The following is a 26,424-nucleotide window of genomic DNA, read 5'->3' on the forward strand; positions in this document are numbered from 1 at the left end:
GCGTGCGACGGCGTCGTGCTGCCCGCGCCATATGTACGGGCACCTGTCGTGTGCCGTTCCACAGCTTCAAAACCCGTTCAATCGCCATTAATCTGAAGCTTCCCTTCTGTCTTCTCCAAATAGTCCACCAGATCCGCGATTGTGCACACCTTCAGACCCCACTTCTTTGCAAAGGCCACGCATGCCTCCCCCCTCAGCATCCCGGGCTCCTCCCTTAGGGCCTGGCCAGGCACCTCTGCCCCATCATCCACCAGCTCGCTGATTACCGCCACGGGCTTCTTCCCCGCCAACCGGCACAGGTCAATCGCAGCCTCGGTATGCCCCCGGCGCTGCCTCACACCGCCGGGCTTCGCCCGCAGCGGGAACACGTGGCCCGGGCGGCGGAGGCTCGCCGGGGTCGCGCGCTCGTCGGCCAGCACGCGGCACGCCAACGCGCGATCCTGGGCGCTGATGCCCGTCGTCACGCTGGGGTCGGCCGCGTCGACGCTGACCGTGTAGGCGGTCGTCTTGGGGTCCTGGTTGTGCGTCACCATCTGCGGCAGGTCCAGCTCGACGGTGCGCTGCGGCAGCAGCGGCGCGCAGATCAGGCCCGATGAGTGCCGCACCAGGAAGGCCATCTGTTGCGTCGTGATTCCCTCGGCTGCGATGATCAGGTCGGCTTCGTTTTCCCGGGAGGGGTCGTCGAGGACTACTACGAATTCGCCATCTCCTGTTTGAGGTGGAGTTAGAAGTGTGTACCCGTGGGTTGAGCGAGCGCGGAGGGAGGGAGGGCGTACGTACGGAAGGCTTGGATTGTGTCGGGGATGGAGTCGAATTGGGATGGGTCAATTTGACCGGCTAAGGCTGGGGACGGCATGGTTACGATTGTTGGGGTTGGTTGTTTGCTCTGGACGGGTGCCGGCGGGGTGTTGCGAGAGGGTGGAGGGGAATTAAGGGATGTGGTGAATGAATCCGCTTGCGGACTCTGGCGCCGGGGATGACTCAGCCGCGACCAAAACTTGCCGTGGAAAATGACTTGTCTGTCACCGAAGCCCACGATGCCTATCAACGAGTGCGAAGGCAAGTGTTGAGTATCAGATGTCAGCCGAGTATCCGGCCAGCCGGGTCAGGGCTCGGTGTTGGTGGGGTTCCGATGCCGAAGCTCGGTCTTGGTCTTTAAAGTCTTCTTAAGATTCTTTCGCGGAGGTAGCCAGAACAAGACATTAACCTGTCAATTCGCACCGCGGCTCAAGGTCAAGAAAGACTTAATAACCCGTGGCCCTGTGGCTATGATTCCACTATCCACCATCGGTTCTGTTTAATAAGTCTCCAGTCAATCGATGACTGGCGCTGACAAACATGTCACTCATCAGTGTCCGGTCGCAGCTCGGCAATCGTGTGATCCTCGGGACAGCATGCACACAAGAAGTCCCTGAAAAGCGGGGCATCAGAGAGAGCTGCGGGGCAGGCGCTAGAACTGTTCTAGAACTCCGCGTGGCCATGCTGAAGTGGACCTGAGATGCGGGCAGAGTACAGTAGTGTAGGACGGGAGCTCCAAAAAAAGAGCTGCGGGTCTAAACTGCTTCAACCGGTTCGATCCGAACGGCGTGCCGAATGCCACGGCCAGACAATCTGCACCTGAAAATGCGACCATTACTGCGGCACGCCCCAAGACTATTCCGACCGGCGCAGTCACTCCGGCGGGTGGCGGCGGGAGCCGCGCACTCGACGCCGGCGGCCGAACCATGTCAACCATCGACGCCCTACCGACAGCTGAGCTCAACGCCAACCCTCCCCCACACTCACCCCGCCTCCGCTGCCTCTTCCTCCTCCTCCGTTAACGAAACCGAAATCTCCCACTTCTCCGCCCTCGCCTCCTCCTGGTGGGACCCCCACGGCCCGTCGCGTCCTCTCCACCTGATGAACCCGCTCCGACACGACTTCATCCGCGCCTGCCTCTCGTCCTCTCCAACCAGTACCTCCACCCCGACAGCACTCCGATACCTGGACGTCGGCTGCGGAGGTGGCATCTTCGCCGAGTCAGCCGCGCGCCTGCCGTCCACCCTCTCCGTGACAGCGATCGACCCGTCCCCGACCATCCTCGCCGTGGCGCGGTCGCACGCCCGGCGCGACCCTGCCCTGGGTCTGAGCAAGAAGCTGGTGTATCTGAACGAGACGATCGAGTCGCTGCCGTTACCGGAGTCGCCAGTGGGCAGGTTTGATGTGGTCAGCGTGTTCGAGGTCGTCGAGCATGTCGACTACCCGGCGGCCTTCCTCGACCGGGTCGGGCAGTTTGTCAAGCCCGGCGGGTGGCTCGTCCTGAGCACCATTGCGAGGACGTGGACGAGCTGGGTGACGACCAATCTGGTGGCTGAGGATTTGTTGGGGGTGGTGCCCAAGGGGACGCATGACTGGAATAAGTATATTAATGAGGGCGAGTTGAGGAGGTATTTTGACGGGAAGGGCGGGGCGTGGGGGCGCCGATGGTCATGGGCGTGGTGTATGTGCCCGGCCTGGGGTGGAAGGAGGTGAGAGGGAGTGAGAAGGTTGGGAATTACTTCTTTGGGGTACAGCGAGTTCCGTGAGCTCGCATCGACCACGCGGATGTCGGGCGAGGAGTGGTGGGTATGTGTGTATGATATTGTATGTACAGTACTAGTATGCCGATGACATAACTGTTGTAGAGTACAAATAGTGGTATGACCGGCCGGAAATGAGAGCTGATTGACAGTCCTGGCCATAGATACCTTATGCCCTAGAGTGATGACCCCTCCATAGCCATAGACATTGCTGCAGGTCCATCAACAATATCCCCTCCAAGGGTGGCGAGGCCGTCCTGCCACCAGAAGCCTGGCGCACGTAAACGTGTGCTTTGGTCATTCCGTAGCACAGCGAGATCCAACCTCCGCGTCTCCGCATTCTCAGCCCAGGCCTTCCACAAATTCAAGTCTGACGGGGCATACATGCCCATTTCAGGGATTTGGTGAAGAGAGTGGCAGCAAATTCCTCCATTCCCGCATGGCCAGATGCCTTATCACTCCTTTTGGGCCAAAAACAAAATCGCGTTCCTGTTCAACTAAGTGTACCCAACATCCAACCTTCCGATTCCAGTTCAGCAACAATTTTCTTCGCGCTATTCTCGTCAAGTGGGATGCCGCAGCAACAAGTGCCCACGTATTGCGGCACCGACGCGATCCTCGCTTGGCTCGCAACAATTGAAGCGGATGATCCCGACACGCTGGCGGCCATGAGCGACCCTAGGTACGACCCCCGCAAAAGCGCCAGCGTAGTGGCGCCGACCTGGATCTAACCCCCCGACGCCACAATTGCCTGCATCCCTTTCTGGAACTTCTCCAAGATCTAGGCGATATTGGAAGAGGCGAAAGACCCGTGATCCCGGTTGTCTTCAAGGTTCGAGTTCACTGGCTCTGTTGAGAGTGGTAACTCTACGGAGTAGCGTGCTGACCACTTATGTTCTCATAGGACTCTGTACCCCGCCACTGGAACGAAAAAAAAAGAAAGTTACGACCGCCTCTTTCTTCCCGTGCCGCCGAGCAATGACCCAAACCAGGACTTCCTGCTCCGCCACCGCCATGCCATGTTAGAGGCCATTTGCGAGCAGAGCATACTCTGCGAGGAGAGGCTTGAGCATGAACCTGGATGGAACGAAATGGTGCATGCCCCTCTTCTAAAAGATGCTCTTGTAGGCCATTCGTCTGTGCACTACCGCAACATGTGAGCGAACCTGAAGCCTTTTTCGTCTTCTGTCTAGCCCCCCTTGATTTGCATTTCTCAATTCCAGCATTGCTAATATTCTCAATATATAGAACGGCCTGCCGCATTCAACCCATGTTTCGCGATCCGGACCCATCCTTGGGCGAACACAAGGTGGACTACGGGTTGTTCATTAATGAAGCCGTGGTGGATGGCCAACAGCTGCGCTTGAGCCTCGGGAATGTTCCCGTTACGCACTGCGAACTGACCAATGAAGCTCCCACTCTATGGCCGTTAGCATCGTGACAAAGAACGCCGGTCCCGACGTTCTGACGGGGTCCATTCAGCTTGCTACCTGGGTACGCGCTCATTTCCGACACCTAGAGATAGCCCGAGATTCGCTGCGAGCCATAAGGGGTAGCGCACAAGAGGATACGAATACGTTACCACTACCCGCTCTACCACTTGTATCCGCGTTCGGCAGTAAGTGGCGTGCCGATGTTGCTACTCGCCGAGAGGGCAAGACGGTATGTTGATACGGATATGATATATCTACCTGCGAATTCGTAGAACTTCATCGCTAAGCAATAGGGGCTGTAGTTTGTCTATCATAGTATTTTCATCGGCGACTCCCACACACTCGCCGGCTGTTACCAGATCTCAACGGCTATACGTCGCCTAGCGGATTGGGCAGTTGCCGACTTGGCAAAATGGTGGTTGGATGCTCTCAAAGGGGAATTATAGTTAAGGTTAAGTCTTCCTTTGGCTTCTATATAGGTATGTTGTTTATACTGATACCGGAACGGGCGCAATCATTCTGGGTGCTCCACATTGTGGGGTACCCCGGTCCTGTAGATTAGATAAGGCCCAACTGCGTGGAATATCTTCCACGCAGACAAGCCACCCTCTTCTTAATTCATCATCCTTCTTCTTACTTGATTCCTATGCATACTGCATTATTTGACTGCGTTCCGCATGATATACTATGTAGTATATGATACCTATCCGTGCTAACAAGTAAAGCCATCTCGAAGCTAAAAGTGTAAGCTCTTTTATAGACACTGTTCTAAAAGGCGAGATACGATCTCTTAAGTCAAAGAGAGCGGATAGGATCCCGAGTTTCCTACCAGGTATGGTCGTATGTGCAGGGGAGGTGCGAATGACAGCGTTATATGGTTGAGGTGAAGGGAAGTTGGAACAGCTGAGATCTACTACTCCTTAGGAAAGGGAGACGGCTGTTGGGCGGTGGACGGCGAGAAGCTTTGGCATCTCCCCAAAGACTGCCGGCTCGTAAAAAAACAACCCAGGGTCGGTGCCAGTGTCTCCGTGATACCGGACCAGAGCAGGGGCCCCAGGCGACCACCTGATTTCGGCGGTGACCAGCACTTCCACTTGGGCCGACGGAGGCACTGGATTTTGGGGGAAGACCAATCCGTTCTCTGTCGCCAAGTACTCTGAACTCCCCGAGAATCCCAGCTCCCGAAGAGCTTCAAAGGCCGCCGGTCCTAGCTTGGCATCAGACCCGTACCGCCGAGGGTCGAAACCTTCCAACCACCACCGAATCCATGCGCCGACCTCGTGTGCTGCCGTCCCCAGGCCCAACACAACAATATGCTCTAGAACTAAGCACCCATCCTTCCACTCCCCTTTCAGCCCCCCTCCCCAGCTAGGCAGCTTGATAATCGGCTTCAGGCCCTCACCCCCCTCCTTGGTAGGCCTCCACCTCGTCCCCCCGATCTTCCCATCCCTCCTCGCCGAAGTAAACACAAAACTCCAGTCCCCCTTCTGCTCACACAATGCCATGAACGCCTCGCACGCACTCTCAGCGCCACTCGCCCTGGCCGGCTCCGTTGAGATGGCGCCCATCATCGCATAGAAGTGGTCATCCGGCCACGTCTGCGTGCGCTCCTCCATGACGGTCATGACCTGCAGCGCCGACCTCTCCAGATACGCAGCCACGGCACGATCGCACATGACGTCCTCGAAGGCGCTCAGCCGCGGGTAGCGCTTGCGCTCCTTGGGCGCCGTCTTGGCGAGAAGCGCAAGCGCGTGTCCGAGGCGTGAGAAGAGCTGCATGCTGTCGACGAGCACGCCGCTGCCGGCGGCGGCGGCGGCGCTGATGGTGGTGGTGGTGGTGAAGTGCAGCTGGCGGGCGTTGACGGCTTCCTGGTAGGTCCAGGCGCGCGTGACCCAGTCTTCTACCGCGAGGATGTCGAGATGTTCCGGGGTGAGCGGCGGGGGGGGAGGGGGAGGGGGAGGAGGAGGAGGAGGAGGAGGAGGATGTGGGGGTAGTACTAGTGGTAGTAATATATTGGAGGACGGGCAGGGCTTGTGAAGAGACGACTACGATGACCTCGGCGGCGCGTGAGTAGATGAAGCCCATGCTTTCCAGGGTGGCGGCGCGGAGGTGTGGATTGGAGGGGGGCGGGACGCAGAAGGCGTCAATCCAGATCCTGTGGCACGTCGGACGCTGCGCGATGGTGGCCGTTAAAGCGGGGAGCGTCCGGTCCGAGACCTCGAACGGCGGGTGGAAGGGGCTTGGGCAACGGCCGCGGCCCCATGAGTAGGAGACGCAGATGAAGTCGGCGTGCTCGCTGGGGTGGAGCTGTAATACCTGTGTGTCAGCTATGTCTTGCTCCAGGAGACCCCACCCGGCGCCGTTGATGCGGAGGCACTGATCGTTCGGCGCACAGTCGGGGCTGACAACGTATAGTTTCATTTTCCCACGCAATGAGTGCTGAGATAGAGGAAGGTGCTATTCACTAGGCAGTGTCTAGGCCTCGGGCTTTTCATAAGATACGGTCTTTTGGGACTATTACATTAGTAGTACCTAGTAGGTCAGGTAGAGTACTACCTGGTAGTAGGTACAGATATGCATGGTTGGTTGCTCCCGCGGGAATATACCACAACCCCAACCCTAGCATTCTAACGGATTGGCTCCGTTCTCCCTTGGCTCCCTTCTTATCTTCTTTCTTTTCCTTCTTCTCTTTCCATTCTCTTTTTCTCGATATACCATTATATCGGCACCCGAACCCACCTGTAGTTATGTCGCTCTATGAAGGTAGTCTCGCCCTCATGGTGATAGAGGAGGACAACGAATTATACTTAGAAGAAAGGAAGGATGAAGCCTGAGAAATGCAAACGTGCGCAAACCGCACCCCCGAGAAACTACCAGATGTTGGGCTCTCTGGCTACCTGATATTTGAAGGTGCATGTGAAAATCCAGGCCACCTGGTTGAGATCGACGGTTGCCCTGGATGTGGTAAGTCTTCCCGATCGCCGGAATCTAACCGGCTTCGGTTAGCTGGCAGTCATTACGGACTCGCACATCACTGGCATCAGACTGATGAGCATTGACACTTATGGGTTACACATACACTACACTAAGGCGCACAACACACACTAATCATTGTTCTTTGGTGTCATGATGACCACCCAGATCCGAGCTGTGACCCAGAGCCCTACTCAAAACCGAACTCTGACCGCTAGCCACTCAATACTGTGGTATCAACCACTTGATCGTTGGCTCGTTCATACCTGAGCGGGGTAAACAAGCAGCCAGTGGAGATGAGGATTTTGACATCGGCGATCTAAAATGACACCCTCAACCCCTGTCGATTGTCGATTCGAACATCGCATCGCGGTCCCTGGTTCGCGTTTAGTCTTTCCAGTTCCGGTAGTTGAAAGCCGATCCATGAGGTAAGCCAAAAGCCAAGGCCTCGCGACACGAGCTCGACTTGTAGGGCTGTAAGCAGACTGCTTTTCTAACCATATCTGGATACTGCTTTCAGCGCAAGCCAACACAAAAGTCGCGGTTAGAGCTATGGGAGCAGTAGTTATAGGCTGGGTCATGGTTAGGGTACAGTTAGTACCGGGAAGATAGAAGAACGACGGGTACATGTTCGTTTTTAGGCATGCAATTAGTATGTAATCGTAGTCGTCGAAGGTGATGTGGCTCCTGCAGACCTTAAGTCTTGCCTTCGTGGTCACGGCAAGGTACAGGTAGTTATGGCTCTAGCCTCCAGCAAGTTTTGGAAGTTTTGGTGTGGCTCGCCGTCCAAGATTTCTCCGGCAGTCCGAACACGCTTTACTGATGAGGTAAATACATACAGTCACACGATGCACGTTCTGCATGGTTTCAGGGGCCTGTCATGATCGCCACCACCCTTCAGACTTGGCGATGCAAATCTTCGCTGCGACTCACCATAACGATACCTATACGGAGTAGTGTACTCCATGTCCCCACCACTACCCATCTCGCTTCACACACAAATTGCCTCAGCGACTGTCGCCAGCGAGGTCGGTCGCAAGTCGTCAGACGTGGGTATGTATGCTCACTTGGCGCTTGGGGAAGTGAGACATCAACTACCTCCATCGTCATCCAAGTCCGACCACTGTCCATAAAGCCAAAACACGCCGCCTACTCGAACAATGGTGCCACGCGGGCCAAGATGTCCCACAAGCCCAACCACACCGGTCGCCAGAGCTCGGTCCGCGGTCAAACCGCGACGTCGGGCCAAGGTCTGGGCTCGCCGCTCGCCCCGCCTCACTGGGTACGCTCAGCACCCAAGCATCTGGCGCTGCCAGGTCCGCCAGGGCAATCGACAGATTGCTGAGCCCACTTGTGTGCATCCCGGCGTGCCCAGTCATCACGATCACCAGAACTAAACAGTCGGTTAGCATGGACAGCGGACGGTACGGGCTGTGATTGGACTCAGCGGCAGCGCGCTCATGAGCCCAGCACATGAAGCAAATTTGCCAGTACTAGTGTCTGTATCATGTCGTGCCATGTGAAGGCGTACCTGAGGGACCTCCCTGGTAGGTACAATACACTGCCGTAGTTATCAGTCATCAGAAACAATTCTCCTGCGGGACTCCGCAATGGCCCCGACGACTACCGGCCCGCGTGGTGTCTAAGATTTCCAGCAGGGATGGCCTGACATCGCGACACACCAGTTGCGGTGCCAGGGGCTCGGAGGGCTTGTGAATTCGAGGTCGAATCGTGGGAGGCTTCTCCCGCTCCTCCTTTCAATACCAGAAACTTCCGATGAACGATCGACGTACCAGTCTGGAGGCCACTGCGTGACCACGACGGCCTAAAAGTCAAATTTGAACCTGGCTTCGTTGAGGCAGCAACCCGTGACCTTAACAGTCTGCATCTCTTCTCATCTGAGACAGCAGATCCGGACAGAACTTGTCATCAACTCTTCACCGTTCTGGGACTGGGCTGTTCGTCGATCTGAGATCACCGGTTGCACCGGGAGCGGGGGCTCAGCCCAACATTCTCTCCCAGCTTTCACATATACAGCCAACTGCTACCCGCATCTTCACGATTCGCACCTGGGAGGCACCCGAGTATCGACCCGAACGCCGTCAGGCCGCTCACACATCATGGCAGGCCCAAGTCCACATCCGGAACTGGACGGGCAGTCAAGGGTAGGCGAAATCGTCGCCATCCTCTCGGTCGCCAGCATCCTCTCAACGCTGGTTGTCGCCCTACGGTGCTATTCTCGCGCCGTCATCCTACGGTCTTTTGGGCTAGATGATGCCGTCATGGTTCCAGCACAGGTGCGAAGCTGCCAATGTTCGCGCCCAGTTCGGGATATAATATTGGTTCTGACTCCGCTTGCCCTAGATCTTGACACTGGCGTCAGCTCTAGCAATCGGACTTGGTACGTACAAGTATATACTATATAAAGGTCTCCATCTACGCTCAGACGGCCAACTGACCCCTGGCTAGAATCAAAATATGGCCTCGGCCGCCACAGCTGGGTGATGCCTGATGAAGACTACATCCCTTATATGAAGGTGAATTCATCGGGGAAAAGAAAAATACACAAACTTCTCCAGTATTGACTCCGAAACCAGTCCTTCTACAGTTCCATTATCGTCTACAACGTCGCAGTCTGCATAACCAAGATCTCGATCCTGCTGCAGTACAAGCGCATCTTCAACAACACGATCCTCCGGAAGATCATCCTCGCCGGCCTGGCCTTCCTCACATGCTGGACCATCACGCTCTGTTTCCTCTTGCCGCTGGTCTGCGTGCCCGTCGCAGCCTTTTGGGACCCCAACGTCGAGGGGTTCTGCCTCAACAGCGGCACCATCTGGTACGTCATGGCGGGCGTCAACGTGTTCACCGACTTTGCCGTCTTCACGATGCCCATCCCGGTCATCAGCTCGCTGCAGCTGCCCAAGAAGCAAAAGGCCATGCTTCTGATCGTCTTTACCCTCGGCATCTTGTAAGCTCCTTGCCCCACCCCACACAACGCAAGAAACGGCAATTCTCCAATCTAACTTGGTTCTTTTTTTCCCCCCAGCCCCTGCGCCGTATCCATCTACCGCATCAAAACGCTGCACTCGGCCGCCCGCACGGCCGACCCGACCTGGGACAACGTCGACGCCGCGACCTTCTCCTTCCTCGAGCTCTCGGTCGGCGTCATCGCCGTGTGCCTGCCCACGCTGCGGCCCATCCTGGTGCACGCCATGCCGCGCATCTTCGGCTCGCTGCTGCGGTCCGCGGGCCACGATTACTCGGGCGGCGGCGGCGGCGGGCGCTACGCGAGCCGCAGCCGCGGCCGCGGCCCGCCCACCATTGGCGGGACCGGTGGCGGCGCCGGGTCGTCAGGCTTCAAGGGGAGTACGCTGCTGCGTGAGTCGGAGAGCACCGAGGGGCTGCGGGCGTCCGACGAGGAGGCTGTGCTGCCGCGGTCGCGCAGCCGGATGGGGGACAATGACATCGAGTTCGGCGTGCTTGAGAAGGGTGGGCCGGCGGGCAAGGCCGGGGGCAAGGGGTATAGTGTGAGCGTGGTAGCTGGCGGCGGATGGGAGGAGCCGGAAGCGGGTATTATTGGTCGGTTGGCGTCTAGGGATGGGGAGAGCAGGAATGTGATGAACGGGATCCAGAAAACGACGACCGTGGTCATGCAGAAGGTGACGCTTGCTGGGCAGCTGGGGGAGGAGGAGGACGGAGGAGGGAAGAGGCATGGCACTAAAGAGACCATGTTGAGGGTATGATGGGATACTCTCCTGCCGCACCAAGGATTTGCTATCCATGTTTACTGTACAATACGTGACACTTTAGTAAGTTTCCAAAGATACCCAAGGTTGCATACGACTTTTAATCCCTGCTTACAAAAAGGGCGTTGGCTCAAGCATTCCCTCTTCCATCCGCTTTGGTCCCTGGTAGTCCATGAAGTTTCTGGTAAGGGAATAATGTGTAGAAGGCGGGGTTGGAAGTTGAAAAGGGGTCAGTACCTACTAGTATTGGTATGGTTACATCTGGTACATTCCCGTCCTGTGTAATCCGTACGTTGATCCAGTAACGAACCCCCTCAAGCCCCGGCACTTAAAATTCCCTGCTGTGGTGCCACCCCTTTCGCAGTCGCCTTCAGCGCGTACCGGTCACCTCAGTCGTCTTGTGTATCCTGCCGCTCCACGGCGATTCAACCCCTGTCGTTTCGCACCCGCTCTCTGCATCATCCCTAACGCCCCTGCCTGCAACCGACGATGCGCCAGAAGACGAGTCCGCGCCCTCCACTACCGCGAGGTCGGCCCCGTGGTGGTGCTGCTTGAGGATGCTCCGATCGCTGTTGTTATCCGAGTTTTGGTCCTCCGCCTCAATCATGACCGTCCACTGCCCCGGGCCACCACCGCCAGCGCTCTTGCTCCTGCGCCCACCACCACCACCACCACCAAAGAATCCGCTATTTCTGTTCTTGTTGTTGTTGGCGTTGGCGTTCGAGATATCGTCCAGTGGGTGCGAGGGCTCGCCGCCGCTGCTCTTGACGGTCGAGCGCCAGAAGGCGCGCAGGATCGGGCGCAGGGTGGGCACGCACGCGGCCACGATGATGAGCCCGTTCTCAGCCCCGGCCCATAGAAGCAGCGTGCCCACGTCGTAGGTCGGGTCCGTGCTGGTGCTGTTGGCGCCCAGCTTGGTGCACTTGACGATGGCGGTTCCGCCGGCGCTGGGAAAGGGGATGAGAGGGTTAGGTAATGCGGAGGTCCAACCTATCATAGGCGCAGGGGGGTAAAGGAGCGAAAGGGGTCAGTCAGGTTTAGACTCACAAAATACCGAGGCTCATGGCAAAGGCGATGCCAAACTTCTCCCTCTTCCTCATGTTGAGCTTCCAGAGTACCGCCCAGGGAATGGAGGCGAGGATGAAATCCGTCACGGCAGAGTAGGCTAAGTAGGTAGGTACAGTCAGCCCAGGCTCTGCTAGTGCTGCAAAACCGCAGCTCCCTTCTGAGAGTTGTAGGGGGAAACCAAGTTGAAACAACGCGTACCGCCGATGAAGTACATGACGTACAAGTAGACCTCGGTTGGCCAGCAGGTCGTTTCCACGCTGGGATCCCAGAGGACGCGGGGGTCCTTGCAGCGGTAATAGAGCAGGATGGACACGAGGATGTGGAGGACATTCATGATGACCGTGACGGCCCACAGCACGACTTTCACACAGTGCTGGGGCGCAAGGCGCAGCAGAGTCACCGCGATGGACGTCTTGCCGAAGGCGCACGACATGATGACGAGGGGCTGCGACACCTGGGCCAGCAGAGCAACGGAGATGGCGTCTTGCGGCGCCTCGAGCATCACCCATTGGACATGCCGCCCGAACCCTTTGGCCAGCGCCGCCTCGATGACGGCCCCAAAGGCGATGAGAAGGATCTTGGGATGTCTCTTTGTTAGTATACCCTAGGTGTCTTAGATAGGTAGCTGAAAGGCACGAAGGTTTTTGGGTGAGAGCTTGAGAGACCTCACCAGAGATATCACAAGCAGAGCGTCATCGAGGCCAAACACCTTCCGGATGACGAGGCGAACGTAACAACGTAGTATAACAAAGACCAGAGGTATTGCTATGGAAACCCACATAACAGCTCGGATGGTCGGAGCCAGAGATTGCGCGAGATACTCTGGCGACGGCGAGCCATCTAGTCCTTGTGAAGACGGCATCCTCGTTTGCACGCGGTTCTTGCCCCCTCCTCCGGACCTGGGGAACAAGACGTCATAAAGGCTTGGATAGAACAAAAGGGCACAGGAAGGGGGAAAAAGGAAGTTCAAGCTCGAGTTCCGCCATGACAGGCTGAAGCCTGAGGGGGTGCCGCCCTCTCTGCATTATTATGTCAACTTTGAGCCTTTGAGGCTGAACTTTGATGGAGCTCAAACTCATGAGCAGGGCTCAACACCCTGCTCATGAGTTCTGGCCGCGGTGGATGGCGGCTCACGCCTGCAATCCTTAATCACGCACATGAAAATCTTCATGATAATGTTAGGTCTGCAACTACACGCCGCAGACTTGCAGGAGCAGATTCCCGAATGACGCCACTACTAGGGTCGGAAGGCCGATCCGGCCAGGCGCGCTCCGTTCCTTGGCTCCACAGCGGTGGGAGTACCGGGGTTGGGATGGGGCTCTCTCGCTCGACTTGCTCGTCTCGGTAGCCAAAAGCCAAAAGTTCTTCGGTCGTCCGGAGGGTTGAATCTATGTACGATAAATCTGTACTCGGTGCTGGCAGCGAGTTCAACCCGTCCATCAGTTACTGTAGACACTTGACACTCACTAGCAGCTCTAGAGCATCCCATTCACCGCATCGCGCTAGTCCCGAGGGCCGAAGAGCCCCATTTTTAGCGGATTCGGGAGAAACACTCTCTTGTTCCTCGCTTCGTGGCTAGCGTTTCTTACGGACCGTAGGCTGCTACAATAGAACTCGGCTGAGTCGGCTTGGGCGAGCGTGGGAACTAACACGGGAACTACCGTGGAACGCGGTAGGACCCTTGCCGGGGTTGCACCCGGAGCGGCAATCCGGGGTTTCAACGGGATGCAAACAAGTGGGGAAACATGCATCCTTCGAGGGTCCTCGTCTTGCATGAGGCTATTGACGAGTGGCTGCAGACCAGGTGAACTTTGCTGCCGACCTCCCCTCTCGTACTTCCAGGCCAGGAACGGGAATTTTTAGAGAGCCAATCGTGAGTACTCGAATCCTGAGGCGAAAGGGAGACAAGGGGGGATGATGCGGGCAAACGGGCAGAGAGGCCGGCAATATAATGAACCTTGCAGACTTGCTTTTCCCTTCTTTCTCTTTTTTTGTGTAAGGTCACCCTTCCCGCTCCCTTGGTTACTCGGCGCCGTGGCAAAAAATGGCTTTGTCGTCTGTGCCGGCCGGCTACGTGCTGTGGGCCGTCGTAGCCCTCGTCGGGGTCGGGGTCGTTTATGAGCTGCTCTTGTCTCCGCTGCGGCAGTTTCCCGGACCGCTGCTCGCAAGGTTCACCGACTTCTACCGTGCCGGGCTCACGCTGACCGGCCGGCTCGATCACTGGAAGCGCGCCTGGCACCGAAGATGGGGCCCGGCGGTGCGTGTCGGGCCCAATGCCATCAGCCTCGGTGACCCGGACCTCATCAGGGTCATCTACACCACCAAGAATGCCTGGCTCAAGGTACGCGACCGTCCAGAATGCAATGCACACCTCCTGGTTGCGCCTCGTCTAACTGGGCACGAATTTTGATCCAAAACGTAGACGGACATGTACCGGCCGAACGACCTCCTGGTCGATGGCAAGCGCATCCAAAACATCTTCAACACGCCGGACAAGGCGTTCCACGCCAAGTACACGAAGCCCATCGTCGGCTTCTGGAGCCAGACCAGGATCCTCGAGTTCGAGCCGCTCATGGATGAGACGCTGCGATTCCTGGTCGACACCCTGGGCAAGCGCTTCGCCGACACGGGCGCAGTCTGCCCCATGGACGACTGGGTGACGTACTTCTCGTGGGACACGGCCGCCAACGTCAGCTTCGGGCAGCCCTACGGCTTCATGCAGGAGGGCCGGGATGTCGGCGGCATGATCGCCGAGTCGACGGCGGGGCTCAAGTACTTCGCGCCCGTGTCTCAGATCCCCTGGATCGACGAGTGGCTCGACAAGAACCCCGTGTGGCGCATCGGGCCGCGTCCGCTCGTCAACGGCTTCGTCTACACAGTCAAGATCCTCGAGGAGTACCGCCAGCAGCTGGCCGCGGGGACGGCCAAGAAGAAATCCGTCGACCTGATCATCGACAAGTACAACAGCCTCAAGGGCACCGTCGACTTTGTGGATGACGCGCAGGTCCTCAACTGGCTCATGCTCAACGTCCTGGCCGGCGGCGACTCCACCGCGGGCGCCATGTTCTCTGTTGTGTACCACCTCGGCCGCAACCCAGACGCGCAGGCCAAGCTCGTCGCGGAGCTCGACGCCGCCCACGTCGCGGTGCCGGCGCAGTTCAAGGACATTAAGAACCTCCCCTACCTGGACGCCGTCATGTACGAATCGCAGCGCATCAGCCCGGCGGTGGGGCTCATGTTGGAGCGCGAGGTGCCCGCGGGCGGGCTACGGCTCGCCGACGGACGGTACATCCCCGCGGGGACCAAGGTGGGCATCAATCCATGCGTGGTGACGCGCGATCGGGGCCTGTACGGCGATGACGTCGACGCCTTCCGACCGGAGCGGTGGCTGCGGCGCACGGGGGAGACGGACGACGACTACGCGCACCGGCACCGCCGCATGGCCGAGGCCGCTGACCTGATGTTCGGCGCCGGCAACCGCGTGTGCATGGGGAAGCATTTCGCCAAGACGGAGATGTACAAGCTGTTTGCGACGCTGTACCGCGTCTTTGATATCAAGCTCGCAAAGCCGGACCACGAGTGGAAGCATTTCAATGCGTGGTTCATGTTCCACAAGGACATCCCCATGATCATCAAGCGCCGCGACAAGGCCTTGTGAAGCGGTCTGGATAACTGGGTTATATCTCTCTAGTTGTTCAGCCACCGCTTCAACACTGGAGTGTGGAGGTCGCATGTTAAGGTACACGCCCGCCGCCCACGGGGGTGCCAATGCTGGGAATTCCCAGGGCGGAATTGCCAAGCAGTTAACTAGTGGCTTAGAATATGGGTTCAGGCCAGAATTGGTAGGTACGAAGAGCGGCCCAGGACCTTCTATACGTGCATGGATCCTAGAGGTGACGTTATGACTTATATTCGTACGCATTGACAGTTTTATTGAATTGCGTCGTGTGAGGACATCACCAACCTTTTTTTCTAGCTGATGCAACAATGTTGTTCTAGCGCATGTTCTGACTCTCCCGACAAGTCATTCATTTTCTATACACCACGGTTGGCCTCTTTCTTGCCAGGTAGACGGTGGAAACGTGCAAAGACGAACCGTTGGCAGTCACCGGAAGATGGGGGGCGAAGTATGAACAAGCAAGCAATGGTGAGGAATGTGATGACGAAGACGATAAGACGAAGGAGATGAGAAGGGAAAGAAGATGAAAATGAAAAAGCGAAATTGATGACAAGATGGCCGTGTGGCGATGTTGGGGAGCTACTGACCTAATATTCATAGCAAACCAGCGAGATGGCTGAATAACGGGAGCATTCATCGTTGCCTGCAAACTTAATCCGAGTCAGCTTGGGAACACCAAGTAAACAACGAAACAAGGGCTTGTGGGATGGCTATTATCAGAATTCATGCCGTGTCACCGGCGACATCATCAAAGCAGAAGCTATGTAGACCGTCGTGATAAAATTGAAATCATCATAAAAAAAGCAAGCAAGACAAGACCAGAAAGTTTGGGATAAAGCTTACCACCGTCAGGATCCTCGAGGGACCAAATTAGGTTGACGGATCATCAGGCCAAAGGAAGATGCGTCTGTGACGGTCAGCATGCATTCATGCCAGTGCAGCGAGGAAAATGATGTGCCAAGGGTAAGAGTCAGATAGGACGATGTCATCTTCGCGTAAGCTCTGACATATGCTTGTCAATTTAAAGTCAAGTCATCATGAGATGGGTGTAGGGAGGTGAAGGATTGAGAGGGAGCTGGCGACATACAATCAGCTGTTGATGATGCTGGGTGCACCCGTTGACCAACTGCAATGTTGTCCTGGCAATAAGTCAGCGGGAGCTCATGCTGGAAAGGCATGTGAAATTATCCAGGAGAGTAGATCAGAAAAGCATGAATGGTAGTTAAAAAGTTGTCTTCAGCGGGAATCCCGAATCAGACTCGTCATCTAGAGTCATCACAGAAGAAAATGGAATGTGATTGTCTTGTGCGCACTTACAGAATCGATTTGCCATGCAACTGGCCATGCCGCAGAGCAATGCAACCTTCCACACACTGTTAGCTCGGGTTCCCAACGTAGTCGAAATTGAACGGGAGCGGTGGATGCTGATCAGTGGACGAGGTTTTCTAGGCCTGTCGCAGAATGGCGTGTCTGCTCATGTGATATTCGGAGCCCAGTGCCGCTTCATCATGGAAGCACGTCGACGCTTGCCAAGGAGAATTGTTTGCTTACGCAACGGGATTGCATCTGCCGGTTGATGGTCAGCCACTGAGAGCCCATGAAACATGGGGTCGTGTGAAGCAAAAGATGGGCCAGAATCAGAAACAGCCAGTTGTTTTCTTCAAGGGGAATCAGTCGGTAATTCCAACTTGCCGAAGCAAAAAAAATGTTCATCATGGAAACGTGATCAAGAAGCGTGGCTCCGCACTAACCTGTTGAGCCTCATGGGAGGTGAGCGTTCGGCCGCATGGGTAGTGACAGATGTGTGGCCATCATCTCGTACACTGCCCAAGGGCCGGAACAATTTGAAGCCTAGTGTGGGACCAACATCCAGCTGCCCTTCCCAGTTCGACCAGCGACTGGTGCTCGTGGGAAGCTAGAGCTCTGCTTGCCTGTCAGCTTCGTGGCCAATGCATTTGAGTTGGATGGCAGTTCCGTGCAACAGCAACAGCGGTAATGATCAGACTGACGTATCAATTTCTAGTTTCATGTCCGGAGATCAAAGACTCTAGTTTGCGGTATTGGATTGTCATCAGGCAATTGCCTGCTGCGCGTCGCGGGAGCAGAGGAAATGTGCACTTACCAGAGCTGCTTGGGAACATGGCGTGGTGGTAAATGGGAAGAACAGAAACAAAAAGTTTCCTGGTGCAGAGTTTTGAAGCTAGCTGGCTGCTTGTGGAGAAAGCTGGTTGTGGTGGGGTAGGTACGTACTACGTAGCCATAGTTATTCCGCAAACTCACGTGTCGTCGCCTCCTTTTCGCGTCACTCATCCCCACCGCTCCATCTCTATCCTGTTAGTTACGCGTCGACCGCTAATTGAGTTCTAGTAGCTGCCGTCGCTACAACTCGATATCAGACTTGGCAACCGTTACACTTCTCATCATGCCTGAGATCGCCGAAAGTAAGGCCAACTCCGGGCTTCCCTGTTTTCATCGACGAATAACTGATGAACCAAAACCCCAGTCGCCCGCATTGTGCATTATCTGCGCCTGCACCTGGTCGGAAAGAGGATCAAGCAGGTCGAAGCGGTAGAAGACAACAATGTGTTTGGCAAAGTAGGAACTACCGGAGCAAAGGTCGCTCTAGCCTTGACTGGCAAAAAGGTCGTCTCCGCAGGGCAGCAGGGCAAATACTTCTGGCACGTTGCTCATCAGGAACAAGTAAATTTCAACATGGCAACTAACTTGACCAAGGCTTGTTCTCGATCAACCTCCCCATCCGGTAATGCACTTTGGCATGACAGGTATGGTTGTTCATGCCGGGCTCCTCTTCGCTCTACGGCAGGACGAGCTAACCAAACACTCGCCAGGTTGGATCCACATCAGGAATGATCGGACAGCCTACACCAACTATTACAAGAAGATGAAACCTGAAGAAATGGACGCTTGGCCACCAAAGTACTGGAAGTTCCACCTGCGAACGGAAGATCCAGCGGTCGAGGTCGCTTTCACTGACCCAAGGCGCTTCGGCCGCGTTCGGCTGGTGGATTGCCCCGGCGAGAGTATCAGAAAGTACTCGCCCCTCGTCGAGAATGGGCCTGATCCGGTTGTCGATGCCGATGTATTCACCGAGGAGTATCTCCGAGACAAGATGCGGTCGAGACATGTTCCCATCAAGGCCCTCATCCTTGATCAGACCGTCATTAGCGGGGTGGGTAATTGGGTCGGGGATGAAGTCCTCTACCAAGCCAAACTTCATCCCGAACAATACTGCGACGACTTCAATGACGAACAGATCAAACAACTCTATGAATCCATCCGTCACGTATGCCAGTTTGCCGTCGATAAGCTCGGGGATAGTGACCAGTTCCCAAACTCGTGGCTCTTTCATTATCGGTGGGACAAAGGCAAAAAGGGAGCTCACGGTCACCTTCCCAGCGGCGAAAGGCTGGCCTTTCTCACGGTTGGCGGAAGGACGAGCTGTTATGTGCCTGATGTGCAGAAGAAGAGCGGCCGTATCGTGGCAGGGGTGAAGGAGGAGCTTCTCGAATCTGACCAGGAAGATTCAAAGCCTAAGAAGGCGGCGAAGTCAAAGTCTATCAAGACCGAGGGTGAGGCGCCTCAGAACAAGATGAAAAGGAAGGCGGAGGAAGAGGAGCAGCCATCAAAGAAGAGCAAAGCTGCTCCCAAGAAGGCACCAACATCGCGCGGGTCGAAGACAGCCAATGCAGAAGAGACCACCGCGGTCGATAACGAGGCTGACTCTGGCAGGCGGCGCTCTGGGAGGTTGCAAAAGAAGGCTACCTGACCTGAGACAAAGGGACAGCCGTCCCCCCGGTTTTCTTCCATTCCCATGAAATCTCCTGCTTGATTAGAATAATAGGGCTTCCAGCCGGTACAATCACTGAAGCCAGCTCAATAAGGCTCGCGTTGACTTGCGTATAACACATTGGCAATGCCATCAGATAAGCAGCCACTCCCAAGTGTCTTGTTGCGCTGACCTGCACCCGTATCACGGTTCCGATGGCACATCCGGCGGGAAAGTCCCAAACAGAGCCATCAAATGCCGGGCATCTCCCGGGGTGAGCGGCTTCCCAGCTTCCGTTGCTTTGCCCAGCATGCGGAAGTCTGCCGATCACTAGTTAGCACGAGAGTCATTCGTCTAGCATGGGCATCATGTCTGGGGAAAGGGCCCTCGTGCAACTCACAATCCACATAGTGTCCTGCCCCCCGATGCCATGTAATCAGCGAATCAAGTCAGCCTCAGTTTGTTATGGCAGTACGGTGCACTCACCTGGAGTGGCGGTCATATAACACTCGCAGTCCTCCGTCTCAGACGCATTCTTGAAGGTGTGTATCGCCCCGGGCGGGACGGTCATCAGATCGCCCGCCGAGGCGGTCACCTCCCCGTCCGGAGTAACGAAAGTCATGGTCCCTTTTGCCCACGCGGGTCAACAACAACATCATCAACAACAGACAACTTCAACAAGCTCGACTCGTTCATCACCCCTGCTCTTTGATCACGGGACGACCTAGGTGGCTTTACCTTTCGTCACGAAGAACAGCTCGTCGTGGAAACGATGCCAGTGCATCGGCGGCCCGCTCGTGCCGGCGGGAACCTCGAGCAGCACGCTGCTGACCCGGTTCTCCGTCAACGAGCCGTCCTCGTACACGCGGATTGTCATTGGCCCCACGCGGAGCGTCTCGGTGGCGTCTTTTTTGTGAAGCCTCACAGGGACCGGACCGTGGATTGGCATTTTGGGGGTTTGGACTCTCTGTCGGTCTCTTCAACTACCTTAGGTTTGTCTCTGTCGGGCTTGTGGTTCTCTCTTAGGTTCTTCCTGCATTGTCTGCTCGGGCCCGGAGTAAGTGGGTGCCGGAGCTCGGTGGCGGTCTCCGCATTTGACCCCCTCCCGCCTTCCGTCATTGTTCGCACTTCACACAGCAACCAGACAGTATCCTCAGGTGCCAGTCCTGTAAGTTCGACTTCATCAAACAGGAGTCTGCTCACCATTTTTTGGAATTTCCTTAAGGTAGTATGGAGAGATGCACTGAGCATTACAAGCTGGACGGTACTAGTACGGAAGTCTAATCCGAGCCGTACTTGCCAGTTTGTAGTCTGAGCTAGGAGCTCACTGTTCTGCCGCTTCCACCTCTTCGCAACTCGCCTCAAGAAATCTCCGGATGGCAAGCACTCCCGAGCCGGCAGTCAGACGCCGTAATCCGTTCTTGTGGGGAGCTAGCGGTCCATCAAGTATTGCCCGGAAGTATGACACGAATCCCCAACAGAGCGGCCAACAGCATCACAGTATTGAGCATACAGCTCCCATTCAGTGTTGCTCCATTAGACTCACGCCGGGCGGTTAAACTCTGGATGAGCTGGGAGAAGGTTGCAGCATGGCTAAAGACAACCGGGTGGCTAATATGTCCGCGACAGGCTGTTTGATGAACCAAGCCATCCTCATTTTCCCACCCGCGCTCCCGCCCCCCCTGAGACCGTTACCGCGGGATGGGACTGTTAAGTGATAGGAGCTGGAAGAATTGGACGCCTGTCCCAGCCGATGAAGAAGGTAACGCCCCAAGGACTATTGCGATAGATGGCAAAGCAGGCCAACCTCAGGCCTCCCGCAATCCAGGTTGGATTCGATCCCTCAGCCGCGCCCAGAGATGAGGCTCTTGCCAAGTTGGAGATCCTCGTCATATCTCCACGTTCAAGTTCTCCAACGGTTCATACCAATGGCTCAGGTATTGGCCTCATGATATCACCTTCATACCTAGTTACACCCGCTCAACGCTCCTCCACTTGGATAAGGTTCAACGCAATGCTTTAGCCGGCCTTCCTCCTTCCCTCCCGTCACGGTTGGTTCCGGCGCTGTACTGTGAACTTCAACTTAAGTGTAAGTGGGTCTGGTGTGTACAAGCCGGGCGTTGTGCCAACCGTGCTGTGGCATGGGACGGCTCGAAAGACAGAATCCACTTGCTATCAACGCTCGCTCTCACCCTACAGGCGCAGTCCTGATAGTCCTTGCCTCTCCAAGTACCCCAGATATTTCTCTCGCTTCCCCCCACATAGAAGTCTTCGGCCCTTCATGCCGTTCCCATAGAATTTAAACAGCTTCGATGCTTACCCGCTCCAGCAATCTAGTTGAGGGTTGAGCAACTTCCCCAGGCTGGGTGGTTGGTTGTTTTCCCGTAGGTACAAGCTCTATGTTGGATAAGACATCTCCCCTTCCAGCCCACGGTCCCTTCACGGCTATCGCCGCTGTGACTGAGTCGGAGTACATGATCGAGATAACCGATAGCATCAACTAGAGGCTCATGATATCTACCGACGTTTTATTCCCAGGCTTGAGGTCGTATCGATGCGCCCCCTAAATATGTGCCTTGGGAAAGTCACTCCTTCCAGCTTTGCAAATATCGTCCCGCAGATATAGATCTCCGTCAGCAATGGTAGCTTTGACTCCTCCCGGTCCTCGTACTCCGGCTGACTCCAAAACGACCGTTATGATCAGACAGGGATCGAAGTCACTTTCCCCAGATTGGTCCTCGGCCCGCGTCCGGGAGACGACAGTCCGCTGGTTACTACGGACCTGTCTGCCCATTTACCGAGACGGCTACCTACCCCAGGCTAGTGCCGACTTTCATGCGCGCATACGCTGCCGGATCCCAGGCCCAGTTTGCCGAAGAGGGAGTGAGATGCTCCGAGAGCTACCTCCCATACGAGGCTGATATCGACCCCTTCATTGACGAAGGGCAGTGCTATAAAGCCTCCCTCCTCCCCAAGGGAAGCCACCGCGTCATCTTCCCTGGCCTCCCGCCTCCCCATCACAGAGCCACCCGCCCCTGGAACTCCATTCAAGATGATTTCCAAGATCTTCGCCCTAGGCGCCCTACTGGGCGCGGCCGCTGCCCAGCAAGTGGGCACACAGACGGCCGAGACGCACCCCAGGATGACCTGGCAGAAGTGCAGTTCCAGCGGCTCCTGCACGAACGTGAACGGAGAGGTTACCATCGACTCCAACTGGCGCTGGGTCCACGACAAGAACGGCTACACCAACTGCTACGAAGGCAACACGTGGAACACGACCATCTGCAAGGACGGCAAGACCTGCGCGTCCAACTGCGCTCTGGACGGTGCCGACTACTCGGGCACCTACGGTGCTTCGACCAGCGGCAATGCGCTGACGCTCAAGTTCGTCACCAAGGGGAGTTACTGTAGGTGCAATCCCTCTCCCAAGTTCCAACCTGCCGGATCTGGAAAGCGACTTTTTGACGTTGACGGAAATGGCCCGCAGCCACCAACATCGGCTCTCGTCTGTACTTGATGGCCAGCTCAAGCAAGTATCAGATGTTCACTCTGCTCGGCAACGAATTCACCTTTGACGTTGACGTGTCGAAACTGGGGTACGTCATCAGCCCGGGATTGCAGATTGCATGATGCCAGCAAGCCGAGACTGACTGCCTCATCCAGCTGCGGCCTGAATGGTGCTCTGTACTTCGTGGCCATGGACGAGGACGGCGGCGCATCCAAATATTCGTCCAACAAGGCCGGCGCCAAGTACGGCACTGGGTACTGCGATGCGCAATGTCCGCGCGATCTCAAGTTCATCAACGGCGAGGCCAACGCCAACGACTGGAAGCCGTCGACCAATGACCAGAATGCCGGTGTCGGCCAGTATGGCTCCTGCTGCACGGAGATGGACATCTGGTAGGGTTGTCTTACTCCGAATCAGGGGGTGCAAAGTCTCCAACACCCAATATATCTGACCGAGAATGAAAACCTCAGGGAAGCCAACTCGATCTCAACTGCCGTCACCCCACACCCCTGCACAACGATCGGCCAGCACCGGTGTGAGGGCGATAGTTGCGGCGGCACGTACTCGGACGACCGCTACGGCGGTACGTGCGACCCAGATGGGTGCGACTTCAACGCGTACCGGCAGGGCGTCAAGGACTTCTACGGCCCCGGCATGACGGTCGACACGACCAAGAAGTTCACGGTGGTGACGCAGTTCATCAAGGGCTCCAACGGCGAGCTGTCCGAGATCAAGCGCTTCTACGTGCAGGGCGGCCAGGTGATTGCCAACCCGGACAGCGCCATCGAGGGCAACCCGGGCAACAGCATCACGCCCGACTTCTGCAAGAGCCAGAAGGTGGCCTTCGGCGACCAAGACGTCTTCGAACAGAAGGGAGGCTTCTCGCAGTTCAGCAAGGGCATCGCCACGCCCATGGTGCTCGTCATGTCGTTGTGGGATGACCACTACGCCAACATGCTCTGGCTCGACTCCACCTACCCGACCGACGCCAGCCCCGACGAGCCCGGCAAGGGCCGCGGCACCTGCGACACTGGCTCGGGTGTGCCGGCCGACATTGAGGCAAGCCAGGCCAGCAACCAGGTCATCTATTGTGAGTCTTCTTCCTTCATCCCCGACCCCCTTTTGCGGTTGCGGTAGACTTGGTAAGTAGGTAGCTGACCGTGGATGACAGCGAACATCAAATTCGGACCCATTGGCTCGACCTTCAAGCAGCCCTAAGGCGGTTGATGTGGGAGCATAGAGCGTATTGAAGACATGGCATGTCTATAGAGAGCACACGATGCATTCGCCGTTAGATTAGGTCCGTTTCCTTGTGCATAAGTGGTCCGGTATACAACAGAAGTTATGACGTCTGCACATGAACATGCTTTGGCTCGTGTAGTTCAAACCTTTTCGGAAGAGAAAGGGAAGCAGTAACGTTAAAACTTACCAAAAAGAGGTCCAATGACTACGAGTAAGTCTCAGCCATGCTCAGCTAGTTATGTGATAACATCTAGTCATCCTCCGAGATGCTCTAGTGCCGGCAATCTGAAAAGTGTGGAGAAGGGCAGCTGAAGAGTGGAGTGAGTGGGGCATCGGGTACTCCTGCGATTGGTCAAATACTCCATCAATCCATCTCGGCGCGTCCACTTCTCGTTGACGCGATTCCAGTGTTAAAGTGATTGCGGGACATCCTCCTGTACCAAACGTGAGAGGTGACGGATTGCCATCTTTTTCGCAGAAGGCACACGCACATCTAGCCCGCTCACTGATTATTGTCAACGTTCTCAAATCTAACACCATCCAGTTCACTGACCTGCCCAGCGACTGCCCACTGGGAGAAAAGAGCCCCGCCATGCCGCGACTGCTCCAACGCACCCGCCGGCCGGAGGCGGGGGCGGGACACTCGACCACTGATGATGCCCCTCTAGAGCTGCCACCCTACGAGCCCCCGTCGCACCCGATGGACGATAAGCTGAAACAGAAACTGGCGTCAATGTACAGCAGCCGGGAGACCGACAGCTCCCGGCGCCAGTACGAGAAGCATCTGTCCAAGTCGAACGCCTTACTGTTCGAAAGTGTCGGCAGCATCAACGAGATATTGTTCAGGCGGAGACAAACCCTGGCGAGAAAGGCCGCAAAGCGCAAGGACAATGAAGACAAGGACGAGTCCGAGCGGACGCTCGAGGAATATGTGGCGCAGCTGGACGCAATAATCACCGAATTAACCGATTCTTCTGAGGCGGCGTTGCGCTCGGTCATTGATTACCGTGCCGAGCTTGAGGACCAGCAGGTGGTCCTGGACAAGGTGGTGGAGGGCTTGGATGCACAGCAGCCGCGTCCGGAGCCTGAAGCAGCCAAGCCGAGACCCAAGAGGGCAGGGAAGCGGCGCGTGGCTGGCAGCGACGGGGAGGACGACGAGGAAGGATCCGACGCCGAGGCGGCGGAAGAAGAGGATGAGGCGATGGAGGCCGAAGAGGAAAGGAAACCAGATGTCGCCCCTCTAGTCGGCGTGAAGGAATTGCTCGAAGCTGCCCGCCAAGCCAAGATGGACGAGTATGAGGCATTGAGCGCTTACCAGAGATATGCCGTCAACAACGACTACATTGCTTTCAAAAACAACTGGCACAGTGCCTTGCACCAAGACAACGGAAAGGTGCTCCCTGATGCATCCAAGTGGTTCGGGAAAGATGGCCGGCCGAGGATGACTGTGGAAGATGCCGCCGACGAGGACGACGAGCTTGTGGTAGAGCGTGAGATCCTCGATCTGAAGTGTCCGCTCTCATTGCAACGCTTCAAGGAGCCATACAGCAACCACCAGTGCAAGCATACCTTTGAGAAGGACGCCATTATGCAGTTTATCCGCGACAACGGCGGCACAGCGAAATGCCCCGTGTGTTCTAAGGTATGAACCCTACCTCATGCTCCAATTACATGTTGATTCGGTTGCTGACACATGACTCAGGATCTGCGTCTCAAGGATCTGTATCTCGACGAGGTCATCCTACGGAAAGTGAGGAGGGCAGAGGAAGCTGCCAGGAGAGGACTAGACGACACGTCGGATATTGAACCGGAAGAAGACGGCGACTCTAGTCTGGTCGTCGGGAAATCTGCCAACGTCGGGAAATCCTCGAAGGTCAAGAATGAGAAAGATCGAATCCGCCGCGGGATGGAGGATATCGACGAAGACGAAGATTGATGTCGTTGAATAAACACACGGCCCATCAACTCGCTACCTGCTACCTATCCCGATTGTCCGTCTGCTGAGTCACGGATTCTGAACGTTCACACAAAATGTTCCCACCGCCTCGCCCCTGACTGAATACAACGTCGGCCGCCCCCGCGAAAACAGGAGCTTGTAACGTCCAAACTTTTGGCAATGAGAAGATCGAATCGAACCCCCGAAGGATACAAAGTTGGTGCTCAGCAACTATTCCTGGCCTGTGGCAAGGTGCAATGAATACTCATAAGCAGGTCGAATACCAGCTATGGAAACGTTAGCCCGATCCGATGCGTCTGACGCGGCAGCCATCATTCCTCTGGGGCCCTGGCGATAGATCGGACCGGACGTAGAAGGATAATAGCCCAGGTTCTGGGAGTTGAATGCCGCCAGCCCGCCTCCGAACTGGTTCAAAGAAAACGTATGGCCATGCGGAATGGCCGAGTTGAGCGAGGGAGCAGCTCCAGCGT

The 26,424-nt window shown here is 56.3% G+C and overlaps 12 protein-coding genes across 12 annotated transcripts; 7 read left to right on the top strand and 5 right to left on the bottom strand.

The window, feature by feature from the left end:
• Positions 1-77: 77 nt before the first annotated feature.
• On the bottom strand, positions 78-856 carry B0T15DRAFT_400930 (DHBP synthase RibB-like alpha/beta domain-containing protein; the record flags this gene model as incomplete). The annotated part of the gene is made up of 2 exons (XM_062865082.1): positions 78-709; positions 781-856. The coding sequence occupies 2 exons, from the start codon at positions 854-856 to the stop codon at positions 78-80; spliced, it is 708 nt and encodes a 235-aa protein (XP_062719277.1).
• Positions 857-1,623: 767 nt separating this feature from the next.
• On the top strand, positions 1,624-2,511 carry B0T15DRAFT_401242 (S-adenosyl-L-methionine-dependent methyltransferase; the record flags this gene model as incomplete). Its single annotated transcript, XM_062865097.1, has 1 exon — positions 1,624-2,511. The coding sequence occupies one exon, from the start codon at positions 1,624-1,626 to the stop codon at positions 2,509-2,511; it is 888 nt and encodes a 295-aa protein (XP_062719278.1).
• A 1,363-nt stretch (positions 2,512-3,874) lies between these two features.
• B0T15DRAFT_540386 (uncharacterized protein) lies at positions 3,875-4,627 on the top strand. The gene is made up of 2 exons (XM_062869785.1): positions 3,875-4,220; positions 4,294-4,627. The coding sequence occupies exons 1-2, from the start codon at positions 3,981-3,983 to the stop codon at positions 4,435-4,437; spliced, it is 384 nt and encodes a 127-aa protein (XP_062719279.1). The 5' UTR covers positions 3,875-3,980; the 3' UTR covers positions 4,438-4,627.
• Positions 4,628-4,911: 284 nt separating this feature from the next.
• Positions 4,912-6,412, bottom strand: B0T15DRAFT_496050 (uncharacterized protein; the record flags this gene model as incomplete). Its single annotated transcript, XM_062867150.1, has 2 exons — positions 4,912-5,891; positions 5,989-6,412. The coding sequence occupies 2 exons, from the start codon at positions 6,410-6,412 to the stop codon at positions 4,912-4,914; spliced, it is 1,404 nt and encodes a 467-aa protein (XP_062719280.1).
• A 2,368-nt stretch (positions 6,413-8,780) lies between these two features.
• B0T15DRAFT_276844 (uncharacterized protein) lies at positions 8,781-10,897 on the top strand. Its single transcript, XM_062863531.1, has 5 exons — positions 8,781-9,261; positions 9,329-9,365; positions 9,434-9,501; positions 9,562-9,935; positions 10,014-10,897. The coding sequence occupies exons 1-5, from the start codon at positions 9,085-9,087 to the stop codon at positions 10,708-10,710; spliced, it is 1,353 nt and encodes a 450-aa protein (XP_062719281.1). The 5' UTR covers positions 8,781-9,084; the 3' UTR covers positions 10,711-10,897.
• Positions 10,898-11,083: 186 nt separating this feature from the next.
• Positions 11,084-12,643, bottom strand: B0T15DRAFT_496052 (uncharacterized protein; the record flags this gene model as incomplete). The annotated part of the gene is made up of 4 exons (XM_062867151.1): positions 11,084-11,660; positions 11,761-11,878; positions 11,980-12,358; positions 12,452-12,643. 4 exons carry the CDS (start codon positions 12,641-12,643, stop codon positions 11,084-11,086), a joined length of 1,266 nt encoding a protein of 421 aa, XP_062719282.1.
• A 1,182-nt stretch (positions 12,644-13,825) lies between these two features.
• B0T15DRAFT_513674 (cytochrome P450) lies at positions 13,826-15,439 on the top strand (the record flags this gene model as incomplete). The annotated part of the gene is made up of 2 exons (XM_062868059.1): positions 13,826-14,122; positions 14,204-15,439. The coding sequence occupies 2 exons, from the start codon at positions 13,826-13,828 to the stop codon at positions 15,437-15,439; spliced, it is 1,533 nt and encodes a 510-aa protein (XP_062719283.1).
• Positions 15,440-15,585: 146 nt separating this feature from the next.
• Positions 15,586-16,400, bottom strand: B0T15DRAFT_277354 (uncharacterized protein). The gene is made up of 3 exons (XM_062863533.1): positions 16,304-16,400; positions 15,746-16,103; positions 15,586-15,668 (listed from the first exon to the last, which is right to left on the bottom strand). Exon 2 carries the CDS (start codon positions 16,095-16,097, stop codon positions 15,810-15,812), a length of 288 nt encoding a protein of 95 aa, XP_062719284.1. The 5' UTR covers positions 16,098-16,103; positions 16,304-16,400; the 3' UTR covers positions 15,586-15,668; positions 15,746-15,809.
• A 1,482-nt stretch (positions 16,401-17,882) lies between these two features.
• On the top strand, positions 17,883-19,247 carry B0T15DRAFT_486894 (uncharacterized protein; the record flags this gene model as incomplete). The annotated part of the gene is made up of 4 exons (XM_062866392.1): positions 17,883-17,901; positions 17,964-18,138; positions 18,194-18,243; positions 18,310-19,247. The coding sequence occupies 4 exons, from the start codon at positions 17,883-17,885 to the stop codon at positions 19,245-19,247; spliced, it is 1,182 nt and encodes a 393-aa protein (XP_062719285.1).
• Positions 19,248-19,374: 127 nt separating this feature from the next.
• On the bottom strand, positions 19,375-20,538 carry B0T15DRAFT_277446 (RmlC-like cupin domain-containing protein). The gene is made up of 4 exons (XM_062863534.1): positions 19,986-20,538; positions 19,734-19,874; positions 19,648-19,662; positions 19,375-19,567 (listed from the first exon to the last, which is right to left on the bottom strand). The coding sequence occupies exons 1-4, from the start codon at positions 20,194-20,196 to the stop codon at positions 19,452-19,454; spliced, it is 483 nt and encodes a 160-aa protein (XP_062719286.1). The 5' UTR covers positions 20,197-20,538; the 3' UTR covers positions 19,375-19,451.
• A 1,572-nt stretch (positions 20,539-22,110) lies between these two features.
• Positions 22,111-24,235, top strand: B0T15DRAFT_420764 (glycoside hydrolase). Its single transcript, XM_062865544.1, has 5 exons — positions 22,111-22,654; positions 22,735-22,843; positions 22,911-23,147; positions 23,226-23,845; positions 23,927-24,235. Exons 1-5 carry the CDS (start codon positions 22,300-22,302, stop codon positions 23,971-23,973), a joined length of 1,368 nt encoding a protein of 455 aa, XP_062719287.1. The 5' UTR covers positions 22,111-22,299; the 3' UTR covers positions 23,974-24,235.
• A 354-nt stretch (positions 24,236-24,589) lies between these two features.
• On the top strand, positions 24,590-25,933 carry B0T15DRAFT_496057 (zinc-finger of the MIZ type in Nse subunit-domain-containing protein; the record flags this gene model as incomplete). The annotated part of the gene is made up of 2 exons (XM_062867152.1): positions 24,590-25,639; positions 25,700-25,933. The coding sequence occupies 2 exons, from the start codon at positions 24,590-24,592 to the stop codon at positions 25,931-25,933; spliced, it is 1,284 nt and encodes a 427-aa protein (XP_062719288.1).
• Between the last annotated feature and the right edge of the window lie 491 nt (positions 25,934-26,424).

Source organism: Chaetomium strumarium (genome assembly GCF_033439665.1).
Source record: "Chaetomium strumarium strain CBS 333.67 chromosome Unknown B0T15scaffold_6, whole genome shotgun sequence".
Classification (NCBI taxonomy): Eukaryota; Fungi; Ascomycota; class Sordariomycetes; order Sordariales; family Chaetomiaceae; genus Chaetomium; species Chaetomium strumarium.

Coding starts and splice junctions, on each gene's coding strand:
- B0T15DRAFT_276844 (XM_062863531.1), top strand. CDS start 9,085: ATGGCAGGCCCAAGTCCACATCCGGAACTGGACGGGCAGTCAAGGGTA. Junction 9,502..9,561: donor ACTACATCCCTTATATGAAG/GTGAATTCATCG, acceptor CTCCGAAACCAG/TCCTTCTACAGTTCCATTAT. Junction 9,936..10,013: donor GTCTTTACCCTCGGCATCTT/GTAAGCTCCTTG, acceptor TTTTCCCCCCAG/CCCCTGCGCCGTATCCATCT.
- B0T15DRAFT_277446 (XM_062863534.1), bottom strand. CDS start 20,196: ATGCCAATCCACGGTCCGGTCCCTGTGAGGCTTCACAAAAAAGACGCC. Junction 19,875..19,985: donor GCTGTTCTTCGTGACGAAAG/GTAAAGCCACCT, acceptor CGTGGGCAAAAG/GGACCATGACTTTCGTTACT.
- B0T15DRAFT_420764 (XM_062865544.1), top strand. CDS start 22,300: ATGATTTCCAAGATCTTCGCCCTAGGCGCCCTACTGGGCGCGGCCGCT. Junction 22,844..22,910: donor GTTGACGTGTCGAAACTGGG/GTACGTCATCAG, acceptor TGCCTCATCCAG/CTGCGGCCTGAATGGTGCTC. Junction 23,846..23,926: donor CAGCAACCAGGTCATCTATT/GTGAGTCTTCTT, acceptor CGTGGATGACAG/CGAACATCAAATTCGGACCC.
- B0T15DRAFT_540386 (XM_062869785.1), top strand. CDS start 3,981: ATGGCCGTTAGCATCGTGACAAAGAACGCCGGTCCCGACGTTCTGACG. Junction 4,221..4,293: donor CTCGCCGAGAGGGCAAGACG/GTATGTTGATAC, acceptor TAGGGGCTGTAG/TTTGTCTATCATAGTATTTT.
- B0T15DRAFT_277354 (XM_062863533.1), bottom strand. CDS start 16,097: ATGAATGCTCCCGTTATTCAGCCATCTCGCTGGTTTGCTATGAATATT.